We start from the raw sequence: 22,167 nt of genomic DNA on the forward strand, positions 1-22,167 counted from the left end.
TATATATATATATATAGTAATTTCCAACGTCAAAATGTTTGTACCCTATTTATAAATTCAGAAAAGCAAAAATAGTTCAATTTGAAATTAATATTGATGTTTTTTTAATGAAATGGGTTTTACGTAAGTGTTTCGGAAGGTTTGTTGTGTGAGGCATTACTGGGTACACTTCTTAGGAATTAAATATAAATGACTTTGTTTCTTAGTGTGTAATCTTCGTAGTAAATATATTCTACATAACAACAACTTTATAGTATTTAATAAATAGCCCCAGGAAACTGAAGTGGCTAGATATTACTTTATTAAAAACCTCATTTGCTTCAAAAATATACAAATTGGAAATAGTAGCAGTCGGCAAGTTTCAAGCGCGTAAAAACAGGTGTCTATTTTCAAGACTTGTCAGACGTAAATGAAAAGAAACAAAAGTGATTTGAAATACAAAACGTAAGGCTTCCCACGAAAAATGAAAAAATAAGTTTGAGAAACAAAACTTGAAAAACTTGATCAAGAAAAACCTCAGTGGCCAAGAGGACAAAAACGGGAAAAGAGAATTTTCATACACTATTGATAGGTGATGAGGGACTAATGCTATTAACAAGAATGAATAAAAAAAAATTACATGATATCAATATAAGCTGATGTTACTAAAATAAAGATAATTTTGATATTTTCCAAATTGAATTTCTGCTCAAGATTCCAACAATGCGCAGCAATGGATGATTTTTTGAATTCTTGATAATGATTCTTGATATTTTTAAAGTGAATGTATTTTTTAATCAAATTAGTTATATGTTGTGTTTTTTTAATTAACTATGTGATTAATATGCAATTATTTGTATACAATATATGCATAATATCAATAAACGAATATTTCGTTTTGAAGCTGTAATGGGTTTACTCTGCGGTAAGTTTGATACATTATTAATTGTTAAAAATTATTTAAAAATTTCCAATATTTCTAATAGAATTAATAATTCCATACAATTTATAAAGTTTTGTATTGATTAATATATTGATTGATGTATTTATTAGGCTAATTAATAAATACAATTAAAAGCATTGATTTATGCGACATCTATTGTTAATTTTTTTTTGCAAGAAAAGGTGACTTTCCTTGTTTTAAAGTTTGCTTTTTGACAACGAAACAAAAATTTCAAATTTACTTCCCTTTTCCAACATAATCTGAATAAACCTTCCCAATTTTCAATGTATGAATGCAGCCACACAAGTTGTTCGTTTTTATTCTTAACGTGTTACGTGCTTTTTTAAAAATAAACTATGATAAACTTACCCCAAACAAACGATTAAAAATTTTGTATTTCATATAACTGTCGTGAATTTTTCGAGAGATTTTAAAAACTAAAATATAGATTGTATTTTATATATTATCAACGATGCTCCAGGGGAAAAAAATCAATCAATTAATTTTACTTACACAGCTGTTTCTGAGAACTTATTTCTCAGGCAAGCAATAAATTTATTATGAACAGGAAACATATTTTGCTTATCTTATGGATGCCAACAGTTTAGAAGCTTAAAGTATTTTTTTGTAAAAACTTCTTAGTTTATTGGTTATGGACAAATAGTTCGATATATTTGACAAATGGTTAGTGAATTTCCTCATATTGATCCACTATTCTGCTGCTATTCCCATTATTCACCATCATTCTGAAAAAAAAGTATTTGAGTCCCAGTGTTGCTGGAAAATCCGGATTGAACCGGATTGATTGAAAATTATTTCCTAAATCATTCATTCTATAAGTTTACATTTAACAAATGACGAACAGTTGATTTACTCATGTACACAATTAGAACGAATGTATATTATAATATTATTGCTATAAGTAATGTCGATAAAAATACCCGACAAAATATTTTTACTTTTATTCCGTTTATTCTATTGTAATTATTCACGAGTAGCAGAATTACATTTTGCGAGAAAAGCATTTGACGTATTGCGTCAGACTGAAAATTTTTTGTCGAATTTCGCTGCTATCTCCAACTGCTATCAACCTGAAATATAAAGTGCACAAAATCTGAGTCTGGAAATTTTAGACTTCATTTGCAGTGAGGATGTAACAATAAGAAAGACATTTTCAAATTTCATGAAAAATTATTGCGTATTAATAGAACTTTAAAATTTGATTTTTTATTCTTTAATCCATTCTCTTTATAATAACAAGGAATATTTTTTTCTCATTTGCTATAACTAATTAGATAGTCAATAGAAAGTTTCTAAAAATGGTTATTTAGCACTATTCCTTTTTTTTCTTTTAAAAAATTTCTAAATAATTTTTCTAAAGCCATTTTTTAAAATAATTTTTTTTTATGTAATTGGAACTTCAGCTAACAGCCTCATATATGCTTAAAAAATCTGTATAAACTCGCATATTCATGAATTTTTAGTATAGTGAAACCCCTCTGGAGCAACCACTCTATGCTTCACAAAAAAATGGTTGCTAATAGAGGTTGGTCATTCTTAGGAATTGATTTCATTGACTTAAATGTTATGGAAAGTACATGATTTTTGCATACAATTTTAATTTTACTCATTGTCATTTTATTGATGCAGAAATGCCACTTATGCTAGCTTCATGAAAACCTGATCGATGAATAAAATTTAGAGTCAATGAAAATTACCTTTACTGTACCTTTACAATTATGTGTCAAAACAAATTTACCAATTTTAAAAGATTGAACTATTTTTAATAAATAAGCAATTATGTTTTTGTTTAGGTTGGTATTTAATTTTATATCATAAAAATAAGTTAGCTTCAAAGAATTAGAAAAGGTTTGATTAATTGAAAAGCTTAGTTTTAAAGTAACTTCTTTTTCTAATTGAACTTTCAACTCTAAAAATAAATCATTTTAGAGCTTCGCCTTTAGTGCTCTCTGACTGCAACAGGAAGTAGTCGATCTAATTCAGAGATCGTCAAAAAGAGCTCTCTAAGTAAAAGCCAATCAGAATTATTTGGAATATTTTTGAATCTACTTATTTGTTTTGCTAATATTTTTTGTTTTGATATATTTTTGTGTTTCCTTATATGGCCTTTTCCGAATTTGATGCTAATGTTTGCCCAGTCGCTGGGAAAGGATTTGATGGTCCCTTCTAAAGGTTTTCTTTAAAGCAATGTTTCTGAAAAAAATTCCGCTCCATCCCAAATTGTTTGCAGAGGAGGTCGTCACACATAGTCTTTTTTTTTTTTTAAAAAAAAAAACGTCTTTCATACGTTATACGTCTTTCTTGAAGGTTTCATTCCATAAACATGTAAAAAAATAAATGAGAAGAAGATAAATGGGAAGATTTTTTTACAGTCGTTTTTAATTCTTTCTAGAGATATTGGAAAAATTTCCAATGCTTTAAAACTTAATTGCTTTTTCAATGATTGTTTGGATTGTGGTATAAATTGGCTTCAAAATATAAGTAAATATTGTATCGGAACTGAAAAAAGAAACATAACTTTGCTTTATGCTCAATACTTTCTAACTATTAAAACATAGTTTGTTTTAATTATATATTCCCAACTTTTAGCTGACAGTGACAAGTGTTCTGGTAGGTATTTTTTCTAATTTATATAATATAATAAAATAACAGCGTTTTAAAATTATTTTCTTTCTATATATCTGCAAAATGCGAATCATGCTTAAACATGAAATTTGATAATATTTCAGTTTAGAAATATAATTTCATTGTTTTATCTATAGACTCAATGACATCAAGCATGAGCACTTAAAGTAAGATAAAGTAATAAATATTTTTTTTAAGAAATAATAATTTATATAAAATTACATCCTGCGTTACATTGTATTATTACATAAGGTTAAGTAATTATTTAATCAACAAAAAATGAGGGTCATACACATTATATACTGAGTAAAGGGGCGTACTTGTATAAGGATTACACTTATACAAAATCTATTCAACAAATATTAGGATCAGAATTAATGATAATGCATAATATCTATAATTCAAAAATATATATAATAAACACCAAAAATATACAAGCTTGCAAAAAATGACCATTACAATTCGATGCTTGCAATTAATAATGCTTACAATAATCATAAATACTGTAGTTTAAGGAAATCCATACGATTCGTAGTGTTTAAAATTGAACTTCAAAATTTCTAAAATTACGAAAATGTGAAAGGAATTTTATACAAAAATAAACACTAGTAATGAAACATTTTAAGTGCAATACTTAGTTCACAAATTTTAACTATTTTTTTTTTATTAATTTAATGATTATTAATGTGAGTTTTTGATTTTAAATATTTATGAAAAGAATGTATTAGTTTATTAATGAATACTTAGTTAATTGCAGTATTATATTTGATAAAAAAATTTTTGCAAAATAATTGTGATGAGTTCTTTATGTAGTTTCACAATGATATCTAATTTTTGGTTGAAAAATAACACAATAATTATAATTTTATCAATAACGCAGAACTCCATTATTACAACATTATGTTTATGCAAGAAACATATAATACAGAAATTTTATTTTAAATGTCTTATTTTTTCAGGATTTCATGGATTCTACAAGAATGTGTATTCTAACTATACAATGTATTTGAATAAATTATTTCAATAGTGTTGTATTATGTATGTCTTTATTCGCCTTACTTGGCATCAAATTTGTGGGTACTTTTCTTTCTAAGTTAGCTGCTTTTCAATCATACGTTGATGCATTGTTTCTTTAAAATGTTTTATCTGTAAGCAAATACTTTTTTTATGTAAAAATTCTGTAAATAAGTATTTAAAAAGTAAACTATATTTCTAATGATAGTTGAAATTTGCACCCAGGAAAATACATGTGCAAGAAAACAAATTTTCTCTATTTCTTTCCTCACATATATATGGTAAGGTTGGATAACAAGGAATCTAGTTTAGAAGAAATTTAATTCAGAGAAAAACCTAATTCAGAGACGAGAAGATATTATCTATAAAAAAAACACTAAATAACAAACAATGACAATGATTTACAAGCTAAGCGTTCTATGTATTCTGCTGACACATGTCCTGTACTTATTTAGCATATTTCTGCAATGCGATGTAATCATAGTTTTGTGAACCTTACTTTTGTGAATAGTTTTGTGAACGCTCCATGATAAACTCAGATATATAAATCATCATCTCATTGAATCACATTAAATCACATAGAAAAGTGAACATAAAAGTTTCTACGGCAGATTTTGTCAAAGTCTTTCTATAAATGGGAGAAAGCTCATGATCTCTTTGTTTAGGCCAATAGTACAAGACGAGATCTCCTGCATTAAATAAATGCTATCGACGATGAAGATCTTATCAGCGCTTATTATCTGAATGTGTTTCGTACACATTATTTCTGGCCTGGCTCAAGCAAGAATGTCAAGTTCATCTGCACGTGACATCTCATAGATGAAACTTGCAATGTACAGTTCAAGTAAAAGGCGTGGTTCATATTCATGAAGCAATTAAAATGGGACACTTTTAGTAAATATTTTGTCGCGTAGTGTTGATTGCTATTAAAGCGTTAGGTAATAATTCGTCCTTTTTTTGGATGTCTATTGATCATTTTTTTCATTATTTCACTTTTTTACTCAGTCACGAGACCAGTGGGTGGTCAGTAAAATCAATCATTGCGAGTGAAAAGTTAACTATGCCATTATCTGAAAAATATCCAGCACTGATCTGAAGTCAAGTGTGAGAGTGCAAAAGTTATGGATACCATCTTACGCTGATAAGCTATATTTTTAATACATGTAAGAACTTAGAAGGAGATTGAATTTTTGGGTATTAGAATGATGTTTAGGGAAGATAAACAAGTTGTACATACAATCTCATTTCGGAAATCCATGAAGTTTCACCTGTTTGATCCACCCACTTACCCAGCACAAGTTTTGTTCTATTTTCGCCGATGAGCTATTTTAATTTTTGCAAGTACTTTCCACTTATAGCTTTCGTAATTTTCCCTGACTTAATAAATGATATTTAGATGTTTAGGTATGACATTTCTTATAAATTTGTCTTAAATCAGAGTCCAAATAATCCTTTGTAAAACACCTGCAAAATTGTCATCTGCTCTAAAGGCCATTTGTAAAGTATAAGAGCACGACGCTTGGATTTACTACTAACCGATATTGCATGTTGCAAAATTTTTAGAAACTTTTATATCTAGTGTTGTTTTTTTGTGTGACAAAATCTTATTCTGAAAACCACTTTGATCTGTATTAAGGATGCAGGAGAGGGTGTACTTATTCTGTTCAATCATTATTTCAAATTTTTCCTGAAATTCTCGTGTTATAGGCTCAAGAGATATCTCAAGAAAAAAATTCTTTTGCGTTAATAAATGCGTGAAATTGAGACTGGTAATTCCTTGTTCAATTTTTAAATTTACCTTAAAATTTGTACTGGAGCGCTTTATTCAGAACACACATTTTCAAATATCAATTATGCACAGCGATTTTTAATGGCGTACGATGGAAAAGAAATTGTGACCTCATATATGATTTTTTAATATTTTTATTTTCTGTAACATATCCCAGCTTTTTTAAATATTTTTTTCAAGTTTCAATTACTTAATAGTGTGGGACTTTTCTACAATAATGTGCGCAGCCCGTAATTTATTTCTTGTTACAGTATCATGTGCATTCACTGCCCTTCTTATTATTTCTTCTGACACTGATTGTTTGCTGGATTGATCCTTAACTTATTTTTTCCTTGGAGGTTCTTCCTCTTCAAAGATTGGATCTTCCTGAACTACGCCATTGTCTAAGTCGTTGTCAGAAGGGTGACTTTCTATCGATATATCTATACATCTAAACTGCTAAACTGAAAGATTAAGGGCTTTTCTTGAAATATTGGATCTTTCATCGTGGGTTCTTCAAAATGTTTAGCTAAATCTCTTTTAATAAATACAAAAGTTGTCGATGATCACATTACGGTCTGAAGACTGATGGGCAACATCCTCAGAACTGCACCCGTCTTCGTATGTCACAGGGGTGCGAGCCACCTCTCTTGAACCAGCACGCCTGGAACGCGAGCCGTAACAGCTACTAGAATTCATTATAGTTGAGCGCCGAGGGAAAGTATCCCATATACCCCGCTCGTGTCTTCATATTGACCCAGAAGACGAGAGGGGAAGTTAGGTCTTGTCAATTTAAGTGTTTATATGAATTGCAAATGTTTCGATAAAAGCATCCTTATTCTTCTATCTTTTCCCTCAAGTCCAAAATTTACCTTCATGAACCAAAAAAGAAGAAACACAGTATAAAATAACAGCTCATTTACTTATCAGGAAGAAATGCGAACAGCTATCGTGTTATACCTTCTAAAGAGTATGATCACATATGTAAGTGGAATTCCAAAAGTTAATACTAACCAAATAATAGCAAATTTTTTTCTTAATCAATTTCTCACAAATCAAGGGGCTAGATTTTTTGGCAAGGAAGTACTCTGTGACTCCTGCAATACTTTTGAAAATCTGGAACATATTTTAATAAATTGCAGTAAATTTCAAGACCTTCGACAAACATTTAAATTACACCCGACATAAATTATTTTGGAAGGAGAAGAAAGTCAAACGGGGAATTATTAAAATAATGGAACGCCTTTTCCTAACAAGGGAACTTGAATACTTCAGAATATCGCCAATGGCTCGTTTGATCAGATTCGGATTTTTTCGAAAAAATAGCTACCCTGACTGGTTTTCCTCTGGGCCTAACTCTACTACGTCATCATCGCCTATAGTAACCCGTTGTGGGGCTTGATTCCTCTCTAGGAGGTATTGACTAGATGGCGTCAAAAAATGTGTGCTTTACAATTAACGAGCTCTACATTTCATGTAATGCATTAATTGTATCTCACTGTTAACAATTTTCTGTATGCTAATATCATTATTATTATTATTATTAATTTTTCATATACATTTATTTATTTTTTACTTATTTATTTATTTTTATCTTGTAACCTTCGCAAATACTGTATTTGTGTTCTTCAGAAATGATTTTCAAATTTTTGATTGATTTATTGTTCAAAATTTTGTCAAATTTTCTAACTATTCATGTTTTGAGTCTCCTCTTGCTTATTGATTTTTCTTTACGGCTGCCTCGCCGTAACTCTTCTTTTTGAAATTGTATTTGTTTTCATGGGCTTTGGACAAATTCTGCTACTTTTCATCATCACAATATGTTTGTTACCTTTTTTCAATGTTTTCTTATTTATTTTTTTAATTGATGACTCGCTTATTATGTTTGAACACTCAAACTCCTAAATTCTATTTTCTGAGTAACTACTATTGTTAATTCTAAGATTTCACTAAATTCTTTGAGGCCTTCTGGTGTTGCCATGGATCGCCACCAAGCCTACCTTTTTGAATCCTCTTTTTCTTTTCTGAGAGGTCACGTACGCGTACTTAGAGCCTACAGTATTCTCCGGATGCCCCCTAACGGGGGCGGGACTGGGTTAAGCTTTGATGTATGTAGAATAGCAGGGAAAAAACCTCTTCTTTAACCTCTCTTATGCTAATGTTTCTGAAGTGACGGAAAAAGTAAATTATTCAAAAATTTGCAAAGCCACTCCCGGTTCTTTCAGCGTACGGGAGAACAAAGATGAAAGAGGAATCCTATGAGACAATGGTCCCTTCATAGAATTTGCCCTTTTTCATTAGCGATCATCTCAAAAAACTATTGACCACGAATGGGTTGTTCCACTGGAATCATTGCTCCCCAAAACAAGATCACTTTTTTCAAAATCCAGAAATATCACTTGGGAAACTTCCGTAGTAAGAATGAAGCTTATATAAACGCAAATTTCTAGATATACATGTCGACACTTTTTTGTAATTTACTACACCACATCATTCATTTAAAACAGATTTAATATTATTATATGTAGAACTCGAATTATTTATAAATATATTGCTGAAAATCATGTCGAATCATATATATATATAAAATATATATATAAAAATATATATATAAAATAACACTAATTTTTTAGAAAGCTCAGTAAGTAGAGAACATATATAGCGCTATAATATAAGATTTTTTGGTACGGCATAATTCATATAAAGATGTTTTATAGTAAATGAGCAACGCATTATTAAGGAATCGAGAATCAAAGTCTATACAAATATTCTTTTATTTAGGCTACTTTCAACTTAACATATAAACCTTTTCCGTCGTAGGTTCCTTAATATATTAAAATATTTGTTAGGGTTTTCTTCTGTTACCCAATTATTTTCACGTTAATGTTAGGTACCATTAGATTGGCTTTCTATGCCTTATCTGGTCTTAGATTAGGTGCTCTTTTTAGTGTCTTCGGTAAGAAATTATCCAAATCAAAATGACGTCTCGCATGTTTGTCACTGCATAATCCTTAAGTTAAATGATGAACCATTTTTGTTCGATATAGAAAACAAATTCTGTATCTGAATGATATCTTAATTTTATAGCAATAAGGGAATATAAAAAATTTGTGTATGGCATAAAAATCGTTTAAATTAAAAATCGAAACACAGTTCAGATTTAATTTTTATTCCTTCTCCTAGTTACATAATTACTTGAATCAAGCACACAAATCGAGGAAATATGATGTTTAAAAAGTTCATTTTGAAATCAAATATACATTATGCTTGTAATTTTCATCAATGGAATTTACTGTTCTTTTTTGTAATTGTTTGTATTTTTTTTTCACAAAACACAAACTTTTTTCTTCTTTTAAGTAACAGCTGTATTTCCTGAAAAAGAAAAACAGATTCAGAATATGCAAAATAACCAGTAACCAATAAAATCTTGAGTGCGCATTTGATAAAATTTCGTGTATAAATTACTATATTGTAATATATAAAAAATAAAGTATAATATTAGATTATGTATCATTTCAGATTATTTTCATTGATTAACTTAATAAATAGTGGTTTGAGTTTTACTCCATATTCCTCTTGCAATACTAAGACAATTTCTTATTATTTTTTTATGGACAATTGCTTATCAACTTTTTATTAGGGTTTTACTTTCTTGGATGAAGAGTTCAGCAACCACTGTTTGATACAACTATCCCTAAAACACCAAAGAGATGAATTTTATCTATGAATGGTTTAAATCTTTTTAGATTTAAACTATTAGAAATTTCTCGGCAGAAATGATTATATAGCAATTTATTTAACTGTCATTTTACCATTCTCAGCCAAAATAATCCAATAACCATAAAAACATGGTTTTCAAAATGTTAAATGTAAGAAAAGAACGTTTTTACTGATTGTTTATACCTAATACAGTTTAACAACCAGAATTCTATTTACGCCAACTAGGCCCACCCTAAGAAGCTATTTATTTCGTGCATCTCGGTACATACTAAAGCTGAGAGGGCTAATTGGTCAGTCTTCTGGCCAGTTGAATAGGTGTTCGAATCCCTTTGTTGATACCACAATGTTTCTTTCATACCTTTAATACAAGAAGAGATTCCAGAAGTTCTGCACTCTTCTATCATTCATTCTATTCTGCACTCTTCTTCTTCTTTTTCAGTTTCCTTTTTATGGTTCAGAAACTATGCACGTCGTAAATGGTTACAAAACCGAATATTATCCTTTGTATTAACCGTAAACTTTATGATTAATCGGATAGAAAGACGACTGCTGGTTATCTTACCGTAATTTCACAGCATAGAAGATATTTCAGAAAATTATTACAGTGCACACGTTGCATGTTTGGCTTATAGCCAATATTAAATCCACTTGGCCTAATTTTAGAAGAAATTGGCGACAATACTAAATGTATGCGACCGATCATTATAAAACATGCCGAATAAAATTACTATAAAAAGTACTTGCACCCTGAGTGCAGCATCCGTAAAATACATTTTACAGTAAAATCTACTTTTATTGCAAGTTTCAATACCATATCTAAAGCAAGTAGTAGCCAATATTTAATCCACCTCGCCTAATTTTAGAAGAAATTGGCGACAATACTAAATGTATGCATCCGATCATTATTAAACATTCCGAATAAAATTACTATAAAAAGTACTTGCACCCTGAGTGCGGCATCCATAAAATACATTTTACTGTAAAATCTACTTTTATTGCAAGTTTCAATACCATATCTAAACAGTTATATTTATTAAATTACAGTGATTTTACAGAAAAAAAATATTGTAAAAGAGACGCCATATTAGATTCTGTTTTGTTCTGTAAATCTTAATTATAAATTGAAATTTATGGTTAAAGATCTTGTTATCTTGAGTGATTGGCAGCTTTACTTTCTACCGCAATTTTATCAGAAATTTCTTAGTGTGTCGTATTGATAACAATATACATTTTAAATAATTACAGGCGAAGCGTGGAAATTTTATAAAATGTTGTATTGTTTTAATTATTGCAAAATATGCTTAAATTACATTGTTTGAGTAACAAAGATGGCTCTCCAAGTGGAAAATTATATTTCACTTAGAAATTAAGCAGTGTGTATATACATCATCGACCAAAACATTGGACAAACTATTTAGTTGAACGCTAGTTTTTTTTTATTATTTTGTTTTATTTCTATTTTATTCCAGGAACTTTCATCTTTAATCCATCATGAAAAGCTATGATTAATCAGAAATGGTGAAATTATACATTTTCAAAAGTTGAATTTGTCTACTACCGCTTTAAATTTTAATATATTTTTTTTAATTTTAATTTTGCTTTTTATAAATAGCAAAGCTTGAAAATTTCTTAACATAAAGTATTCACTCCAATTGATTTAATAATAGATAATTATTGAATATCGTATAGATTTCTCAATAACACTTGACAATGGAAGAAAAATAAAAAATAAACAATTAGGAATGATTTATGAAGAGCTTTGAGTCACTTATGTAGCTATTTTAGATTTTTTATTGCATTCATTAGAGAATGTATTAAGTATAGCTTAAAGACTTTTCTTAAACAGGTTTTATAGTAAAGTTATGCATTTTATTGTTATATTATAAGCTGAAATTAAAAAAAATATACCTCAAGAAAAATGTACGGCTTCTATTTCATGTTTATCTAAAATGAAAAATTCAGTTTATTAATTTACGCATCAATTAAGTTAGACAGTAGAATTAAATTGTTATTGAAATGATTGCGTAATAGTATAAGAATGTTATCGTATACAAATAAATACAATTCATTATAAATACATTCAAATGCTAATTAAATCTAACATATTTTTAAAACTAAAAGGAAAATTTGTATTTTTAATTTATTTTAAAAACAGGCGATAGATTTCGTAAGACATGTTATATGCATTTTATAACCTACTTTTGACAGGTCATAGACCTCATAACTTTCTAAGTAAAGTTGCATCAAGTTACAGATTTTTAAGTCTTTCAATAAAAACGAAATTTTTACTCATAATAGAATTATTTTGATGAAAACTTGAAAGATGCCGAAATAAAATCATAAAATCGGAAAAAGTAATATTTATATTAAAAAAAATAAACATTTGGAACGTTGGGTTCAATTTTGTACTGGAAATTGCTCATTAATTTTGAAATCTTCTTATCACATTAATTGCTTAAAAGTATTTAAAATAAAAGGCATTCATAAGCTATATTATATAAAGATAAATTTTTATGTTGTTATATTGTTTTCATTAGATATTATACTTACTAAAAACTGAAAGAAAGCCCTCCATTTTGCAGTTGCTGTATTGTTTGAGAGTCTAAGTTTTCTAAAATGAAATAAAACATTTTTAGCCTTTAAAGTCTTAAAATTCTTAGAAGAACATATTACTGCATAATTTTTTTTAACAATGAACATTTTCTTTATAAAACTTTCTTAAAATAATTATATTTTAAAGAAATTAAATGAAAATGTAAGAATGCTGCATTAGTTAGAAATTTAATCATTCGAGCTAACTAAAACTAATTACTACAGATAAAGAACTAAGATAAAGTTAATTGCTGATAACACTCTATTGTTTTAAGAAGTTGTTTAAATATGCATATTGACAGTAAGGATTTCGTTAAAATAGTTTCTTGAAATAATCATATTTTTTTAAAAAAAGTATTTAAAAAATAAGAAAAAAAACTTAATATAGAAAATCACTAAAGATAATAGACTCAGATAACGAAAATTATTGATTAAACCTATTATTCAATTTAAACGAAAAAAAGATATTTATATATTACAATGCTTTAAAATAAATAGAGTTATTTAATGGTCATTATTCCTATTAACTTGCACATCTATTTAACATGATAATAATTTTTGATTTGCATGATTTATTTCTATTATTTTGGAATTAAGCTTAACAGCAAACTGACTTAATCAATTACATGAAAAACTTTGGTTTAATGGAAAACCGTAGTTTTTTATTTGACGACGCAGACTAACGTAAATAAACAAAAGCAAGATACCACATTACCATAAAATATACTTTAGTATAACTGAAAGTATATTGTATTTTAGCGACGTGAATGAAAAATTACTTTTTATCACGGACAAGAATCTCTCAGACTAAATTTATTTATATAGAAATTTAGAAATGAAAAACAATTTGTAACATTTTGAATTCAACTTACGTAGTTTTTTAAACCGTATAAAATAAAAACCGTAGTTTTTTATTTGACGACGCAGACTAACGTAAATAAACTAAAGCAAGGTACCACATTACCATAAAATATACTTAAGTATAATTGAAATTATATTATATTTTAGCGACGTGAATCAAAAATTACTTTTTATCACGGACAAGAATCTCTCAGAGTAAATTTATTTATATAGAAATTTAGAAATAAAAAACAATTTGTAAAATTTTAAATTCAACTTACGTAATTTTTGTCTGATTTGTGGAGGGAATTGCTGAAGTTGGGATTCAGTCAAGTCATCTGAAAATGTGAAAAAAAAAAAGAATTTTTTATAATATATTAAAAAATGAAATTTGTATTAACATAATTCATTTAATAAATGATAAGCTTTTGTGAAATTGGTTATCACCTTCGCATATTTTCAAAATAATTGTAGGCTATTTTCCTTTAAATTAAAAATACTAATAACACAATAACGTTTACGCATAAATGAAGGAAAAGTTTTTCTAAAGTTTAAATTTCAATTATGAACCCAAAGAATTTTTTCTATCACCTATGTATTTTGTGCTGGATTTTTTTTGGGATTATTCAATAATATTGTTTGTTCGGCTTTTAGATTAAATCTCAGATTAGGAATACTCATTGGAACTACAAAAATATGTACCTCATTTTTTTGAAAGAAGTGATTTGAAACTTGATTAGTTATCAAAACCTTTACAAATCATTTCAATTATTTTAAAAAATGCTTGATTATGCAATTGCAGCGAAGTAATCACATATGTAATTTTAATGGAATATCCATTACAATTGCATTACTTATCTTTTTTTTTTTCCTTTTCAAACAAAATATTTTTTCAATTCTTATTTGAAATTTATCAGAAAATATGCACCCTTGAAAATTATTTACAATGTTTTCTAAAGCATTTTCAAGCACTTATTTAATAATAAAGTTCTTACTTAAATTGAGAGTGCCCAAATCAATTGTAGTTGGACCACCTCCATTTCCTCCTCCTCCACCTCCTCCTCCGCCTCCTAAAATAGGAAATACATTTATCAAAAATAATATTTTTAATAATAATGATTTTTAGTAATGAATAATAATATTTTTTCATCAGCTCCAACATTTTAAAATTATTTATATAAAAATATAAATCTTTATAATATGGATGTCTTTTTAACTCGAACTTAATTAGTTTTGAAATTAATTTTCAGTGTAGAGTTCCATTGAAATAAGTATTGATTTTTTTAATCTTTAGTTTTTTATTACCTTTTTAAAATTTTCGTTACATCACAATCTTTACCACTTATTTTAAAATCGAATTAATTTTAATTTTGCAAAATTAATCCAAATTAATTTTGCAATTATCAATCACTATTTCGATGATGTTATATCTTTTAGTTTAATAGCTTTAAAAAAATATCGAATGAAAAATTTTGCCATGTTTTGAACAAAATTGAGATATCTTATTACCTAAAATTGTTGTTGTTCCGCCATTTCCACCGTTTCCACCTCCATATCCACCGTTTCCACCTCCATTTCCACCGTTTCCACCTCCATTTCCACCGTTTCCACCTCCATTTCCACCATTTCCTCCTACTTGCAAATTGCCACCTCCTAAAAGTGGAGATAATATTTCTTAACATATTGTTTTAAATCGTTCTACAATTTGTGTTTAAATGATGAAAGAGACTGAGAACGACTTGCAGAATTATATTTTCTATTATACAACCCTACATTATAAATTTAGTATCACTATTACTACGTTTCCTCCTACTTGCAAATTGCCACCTTCTAAAAGTGGAGATAATATTTCTTAAAATATTGTTTTAAATCGTTCTACAATTTGTGTTTAAATGATGAAAGAGACTGAGAACGACTTGCAGAATTGTATTTTCTATTATACAACCCTACATTATAAATTTAGTATCACTATTACTACGTTTCCTCCTACTTGCAAATTGCCACCTCCTAAAAGTGGAGATAATATTTCTTAAAATATTGTTTTAAATCGTTCTACAATTTGTGTTTAAATGATGAAAGAGACTGAGAACGACTTGCAGAATTATATTTTCTATTATACAACCCTACATTATAAATTTAGTATTACTATTACTTTATCACTATTACTGCGTTTCCTCCTACTTGCAAATTGCCACCTCCTAAAAGTGGAGATAATATTTCTTAAAATATTGTTTTAAATCGTTCTACAATTTGTGTTTAAATGATGAAAGAGACTGAGAACGACTTGCAGAATTATATTTTCTATTATACAACCCAACATTATAAATTTAGTATCACTATTACTCCATTGAGTATTTTATAAAGAAATTATGGAAAAAAAATTTTAGTATGTAATTATTATTTCTAAATTCCCAAAAAAATAAAGCTTGAAACGAAAATCTACAATATTTTAAAGCTATTAATAAATTTTTCTTTTTTTTAAGTTTTAAACTCTTGAAACTAAACTGCTCGCAGAGATATTTTCAACAGGGTATAAACATTCCATAAACAGAATTTTACTAAGTAATTTGTAATGTTAAAATATGAGAAATTAGAAGGAAGAATTTTAATACAATTTTGGTGACAAATGTCGCTAATTTTTTGCATATTAGTTGCAATACCCGGAATTATATTTTAAAATCCTGAAAATTGATCTTTTTACCAGAATCAATATTGGTGCTCGTAATAATGTATAAAAAATAAATTATCTTTGATTTACCTAGATTAAGACCAGGGATATTCGACAAATCTAAATTCTGCAACTGAGATGGACCTAAGAAAAAAAAAGTATAAAATAAATATGCAAGCATAAAATTAATTAGATTTATATTTATTTTATCAAGCATCTATATATTATTTATAGAAAAAATTTTCGTTGAAAAGTTGGAGAAAAATTTACATTTGTTTATTGAAAGAGATGAATTTAAACTACGCATGAATGTTCAAATTTTAAATATAAACATAAAATTCCTTAGATTTTTAGAAATTTTATTAAATCGTTATATTCTTTTCAAATTTTGTTTCTTTAAGGCCATATCATTCAACAAAAGAAGAAAATAACGATTTTCATTTCATTCATTGAGAATTTCATTTGAGGCCATATCATTCATTAAAAATTCTAATTCTAAAAGTTATCTTCCTCTAAACTGAACATCAGATGTTCAAATTATATTACCTAAGATAGTCAGATTTCTGAAAATTTAAATGCAACTATTGTACCAATTGAAATACCTTGAAACAGTATTGAAAAAAGCATTTTCCCATTTACTAGCTTATAAATATTTTATTTATTATCGTTGAACTTTCTCGTTGAACGTTGAGTTTCTTGCACGAAAGTCAAAATTGAATATGAGGGACTCATTGATGCGAAAAAAGATATTGATTTCTGATAATTTCACAAACCTTGATTTGATTAAAAAAAAACATTTTTCAATTGAATGACAATTATTACTTGATTCTAGAGTATACAGGATGCAATTATGTATAACACTGAAATTATACATTTTATAAAAAAACATTGCGAAAGTATCTTTTAAATCAAGAGTTAAACAATCTGATATATGAAAGGAAATAAATAATTATTTATATATATCATAAATTTTCAAATTACTAACACTTTTTTTATAACACAATTCAATTTATTCATAATCATTAAATTCAGTCAAGTAGAATTCTACATTGCTAAAAAACCAGTAATTTATGCTTCATTACTCATTATTGCATCATTAATGAGAATATTTCTCTTCACATGTGACGATGATAATAACAATAATAATATTTCGCAACAATGATTAAGAATGATAAATAGCTCCAATTTATTGGTGGATATAAAGTATATGATGTTATTTTTAATAATAGTTTGTTGGAATGTAAAATCGGATTTTTTGACGAATGTTAAAATTAATTCAGTAACGTAATTCAATGACCAGAAATTAAAAAAAAATTTGAATGACTGTAGAATAAAAATTTATCTTACTGTAAGACTAATTATTACGATGTAAATATTATTTGAAAATCGTTGTTTAGTGAAATACATAAATCAAATAGAATTGATTTGTTATAATTTGTAAATGTTATGAAAAGTGAGTTAGAATGTGCAAATAGATAAATAAATTAATTTATAAAAATAATGTTGTCCTAAAACAATAATATACTTTTGTAGATTATCAAGAAATCTAGAATAGTTTTCATACTTGATATTAAACTTGAGGTAAAAATAAAAAAGTCAATTAACTTAAGTTTAACTTTTTCCCCTATTTTAGGTTATAGTAATTTATTCCATAACTGCATATATAATGTAAACTATATAATTAATCTGTGCTGAAACCTTCATTTTTCCGGAAGGTGTTGGTCGGCGCTGGTTAATTCTTTATATCTTATTTTTAATTTGATACTTATAGTTTATTTTTAGTAAATACTTATAGATTAGATATATAGTAATTCATTCCATAACTGCATATATAATTTAAATAAGAAATATTCCTCATGAAATTCCTTAGATGTTTCATAAATAGCTGGACATGTATCATTGGAAGAAAAATTATTAGTGATAATTATATGTAAGCTTATTTCTTTTTTTGCGCAGAAAATCAAACAATAGTATTTAATATTAAAGTATAGATTCGGAATGTGAAATTAGAAAGCAAGTTAAAAATGCTTTTGTTGTTTTGCTCTTTCTAAATAAGTTCCATTTGTTTTGAATTAAGTTAAACTTCCTGCATATAATATTTTCTCTGGTTTATTTTTTTTATTGTTATTCTTTATTTTTTTAAATAAAAGCATGAATTAATTTCTAGCTAAAAATATTGAGTATTTGTGGTCTTTTTTAGGAGCAGTATACATTGTTAGAACCTGTAAGGAAGTAAACTTTAGTTGTTTAATCTTTTTCATAACTTATTTAGATAGATCTAAAAATTATCTTATTTACTCAAAATTCTGGAATTCATTTCAAACGTCGAGTTTTACATATTAGGAATCCAATCAAAATGAAATGTAATGTACTTACTTAAAGTTTTTACGTAATCCTTTAGTTTCTGCAGTGACTGAGGGTCCAGATTTTTCAATTGTTCTGGACCTAAGAAACATTGATAATTAAGAATTTGGAAAAATAATATTTATTAACAATTCCTATTACAAAACTGAAACTTACTCAAATTGCTTAAATCAATATTGTATGTTGTTTGTCCTCCGGGAGAGCCTCCACCTCCACCTCCATTTCCGGGAGAACCACCTGAACAAAAATAGGTTTAAGATAACTGACTGATAATTTATTTTTTAAAATGGCATAATTTGATACGATGACATCTTAATAATTACTCATAAGCTAAAGTTATATCAAGCAAACAATTTCTTAAAAAAATACTAATTACCGAGTTTATCTTTATACATATTAAGTAAAACCAAACATTTTGGTCAATTTTAGCAAATAGTTTTATTTTTCCTGCATGTGTCCAAAATGGAAGATTTGGCCTAGAACTGCAGGACAAACATTAAAGTACGTTTTCCTCTGAGCTCCTTTGACTCTTTATATGAGCATTTAAAAACAGCTTACGTTTTTCAAACATTAGATTTTTCGAGCGTTTTTATGTTAAAAGTAATTTAAAAGAATAAGGAAAAATAATAAAAAAATCATAAGAGGACAAAATTTGAAAATTTTTAACAATTAAATGAATTTTCTCATTTGATTTCATCAATTAATTTTTAAAAAAAAATTCAATTCTAATTTTATAATATGCATGTATGCACATTCTTCAAATAGGTTTATTTCCTTTTTAGTTTACCGAAAATTGTTGTTTCTTACAAAACTCGCATCCAGATTGTTTATTTTTTTTTCTAAAATTATTATAATTATAGGCGATTATATAAAACAAAATAAATTATTATATAAAATAAAAATATTAAATTCCCTATTAAATAGCATATTATCTTTTATTTTGGTAAATACCTTGTTCGGACTAAGCACGCTTCAGAACTCGGAGAAAATATTTAATTATTGCTCATGTCTTAAAAACAATGAAAAATATTCAATCATTTCTTAACACGTTTCTAAAAGATCTGCAAGAAGATCCCCTATTTAGAATTCCTTTGTATACGACCTCAATGTCAAGAGGAGGTAACTGGTGAGTGGGGATAACCATATTTATGACTATACTTACACTATACTTTTCGTCAAAACTGCCGTTAGGAAAACATTGAAATAGGAATTCTTTATCAACTACTTCTAATAAAATTTTTTGCATTAGCTTTTGCCGGATATAGAAAATGACTTGTTTTTAAATATTTTCAGATGTGATAGTTAAAGTTATTATGTTTTGAAAGCGTATAAATTTTTTTTTATCATACAAAGTTATTATTAGGTAATCACATAGTATATTTAACAATAAATTGAATTAAAAAAAGAGTTTAAGATAAGCAACCACGATGAAACAAAGCAAGAAGAAAAAACAGTACTTGCTCCCATGACAGGAGCTTGAGAAGCATTAAGATGTAACAGGATGCATATTAATTATTTGAAATACAACAGAATTTGATTAAGTGAATTTATGTAACGAGTGGATAATCCAGCAAAATAAAATTTTTTTAAAAGTTATAACGGATGAAAAATATATTTTTTTTATCTGTTGTGGCAAAAGATTAAGTGAAAATATTTTTGAGCTATGAGCTCTTAAGTTTAAGTTGTTTTAACTTTTAGCAAAATGGTAAAAAATTATTTTAAGGCACATATAATGATCAGTATTTTTATTTCTTTATTTAGTATAGAACTATTATAATGAACATCTCAAGCATGAACTGATTTTTTATTAGTTGTTACAACTTTACAACTGTATGTGTATCTCTACAAATTGTTAATGTGAATTAGAATAAAAAATAAGAATAAAAAATAAGAATAAAAAAATAAGAATAAAAAATAATAAATAATATTACTTAAATTAATTATTGAATGAGATTGAGATGGAATCGAAAATATTTTGGATAAATAGGCTTGTTTTGAATTTAATTTTTTAGGAAAAGGATTGCTTACTTAGCAAACTAATTGGCATGATGTGGTGCTACAGAGTATATTGTTAAATGAGTATTACCTTCTGGATACATTTGGTATGAGAATGATCCTCCAGCTCCAGGGGTGTCGCTTCCTAAATGGGAGAAATTTTTTATGTGACGTGTGAAATTATAACACGCGTATTGATCTTGTCTGAAACACATTTATTTAAAAGTATTTTCTAATAATAAATATATTTTGATAAGATTGTTATTTTAACTAAGATTCACAAATCAATATTTTCTTACCAAGCACATAGAAAAGTTGAGAAGCTGTAAGAGAAAAAAACAGCTGTATAGCAGTACTTAACATTTATGAAATGTTCTTTATAATTAATATTAAACAAAATTTTTCAAATGTGTAATATTAAGAAATAAAGCAACCTTGTGTGATACAAAAAAACAATGAAAAGCTGGTCTAGTTTGGAAGTAAATACATTTGATCTCTATTTTGACACAACCCAAGCAACAATTTTACCAATGTTGGGCTCAAAATTGGTTAAATATGGGTCCTATAAAAATAAGTCTTAACCCTTTCGCGCCGACTGGCACAAATACGTGCCAGCATAAAACCGCATCAACCAGGGTAAAAAGATAAAACTGGTAATCAAAGTAATTCTTTAGCAGTTTATTTGCAGCCGGAGTTACAATTGTTTGATTTATTTAATTCACCATTACTTGTTCAAAATAAAACTATTTAGTTATACTTTGAATTAACATTGCTTATATATATGATTAAACTAACAATAATTAAAGTAAAAGCAAAGTAAGTCTGTCAAATTAGCAACGACTACATTTAAGTAACCTTTTTTTATTTAATTACAACTTGATTCTGATTTTGTACGAATGCTTTTCTGAATCACCCGTCCCCAAGGAGTTAAGGGAACCAATATTGGGTTGTCCTGATTTTTTTAATTTCGGTCCTAGAATGGGCTATATAAGGCCACTATAGCACTTATATTCGTTGAATAATGAATATAAAATATCGGGTGAATCTGACAATTTTATGTAGGTCAGATATTGGTTGTAAAGCTGCTGTAAAATATCGGATGAATTGGACAATACTATGTAGGGCCAATATCGGAAAAAATAAAAGCAGTTTGAACCATTCGAGAATCTAATGATGACCTTAAGTTATTTTACAGCTTAGGAATTACCATTTATTTTGTTAAGTTTAATTAATTTTAATATTAACTATTTATTATACCTGCATGGGACAGTATTTTAAAATTATATTCTTTTGATATTAACTTGAAAAATATTAAAAACATTTTGTATGATGCAATTCCCAGCACAATGTGATAAACTAAGTCCAACAGAGAAAGTGCCACACTTGGCCGAAAAATTGGTATTTCGAAATTAAACTGATAACCCCTTTAGTAAATCAACTAATAGATATATTTAGTTTTCTACGATATATTAATAAACTCAATATCTAGAAGTTCGCTTAATAAGAGAACATATTTAATTCTTGATTTTAAGGCATGCCTCATTTTTTTCTAATCATAATTACAAAAAATTATTCATATTAGCATCTTATTATTTACAAACAAATAATATGTATGTATTTCACAAGTATATAATATTA

General features: G+C 27.3%; 1 protein-coding gene and 1 long non-coding RNA gene across 26 annotated transcripts in view; one reads left to right on the forward strand and one right to left on the reverse strand.

Annotated features, from left to right (window-relative positions):
- The window catches only part of LOC107456740 (uncharacterized), a 13,282-nt gene extending 8,680 nt beyond the window's left edge, over positions 1-4,602 (forward strand). For both annotated transcript variants that reach the window (XR_001585743.3, XR_011637316.1), the window contains 4 exons: positions 884-904; positions 3,533-3,553; positions 3,706-3,735; positions 4,528-4,602. This is a non-coding gene — a long non-coding RNA (uncharacterized lncRNA). The remainder of the gene's footprint in view (positions 1-883; positions 905-3,532; positions 3,554-3,705; positions 3,736-4,527) is intronic.
- A 4,901-nt stretch (positions 4,603-9,503) lies between these two features.
- The window catches only part of LOC107456745 (uncharacterized), a 142,719-nt gene continuing 130,055 nt past the window's right edge, over positions 9,504-22,167 (reverse strand). For 21 of the 24 annotated variants that reach the window (XM_043048038.2, XM_043048042.2, XM_071183555.1 and 18 more), the window contains 11 exons: positions 20,829-20,852; positions 20,621-20,674; positions 18,691-18,771; positions 18,547-18,615; positions 16,261-16,314; positions 15,012-15,155; positions 14,498-14,572; positions 13,784-13,840; positions 12,621-12,681; positions 11,979-12,014; positions 9,504-9,722 (listed from right to left, as the gene is read on the reverse strand). In XM_043048038.2, the coding sequence (XP_042903972.1) occupies position 12,014; positions 12,621-12,681; positions 13,784-13,840; positions 14,498-14,572; positions 15,012-15,155; positions 16,261-16,314; positions 18,547-18,615; positions 18,691-18,771; positions 20,621-20,674; positions 20,829-20,852 (620 nt within the window). In that variant the 3' untranslated portion in view covers positions 9,504-9,722; positions 11,979-12,013. Of the gene's footprint in view, positions 9,723-11,978; positions 12,015-12,616; positions 12,682-13,783; positions 13,841-14,497; positions 14,573-15,011; positions 15,156-15,635; positions 15,701-16,260; positions 16,315-18,546; positions 18,616-18,690; positions 18,772-20,620; positions 20,675-20,828; positions 20,853-22,167 lie in introns of those variants that run through there. The other 3 variants (XM_043048039.2, XM_043048040.2, XM_043048057.2) reach the window with 3 other exon arrangements.

The sequence above is a fragment of the Parasteatoda tepidariorum genome, chromosome 7 (genome assembly GCF_043381705.1).
Source record: "Parasteatoda tepidariorum isolate YZ-2023 chromosome 7, CAS_Ptep_4.0, whole genome shotgun sequence".
Lineage (NCBI taxonomy): Eukaryota > Metazoa > Arthropoda > Arachnida > Araneae > Theridiidae > Parasteatoda > Parasteatoda tepidariorum.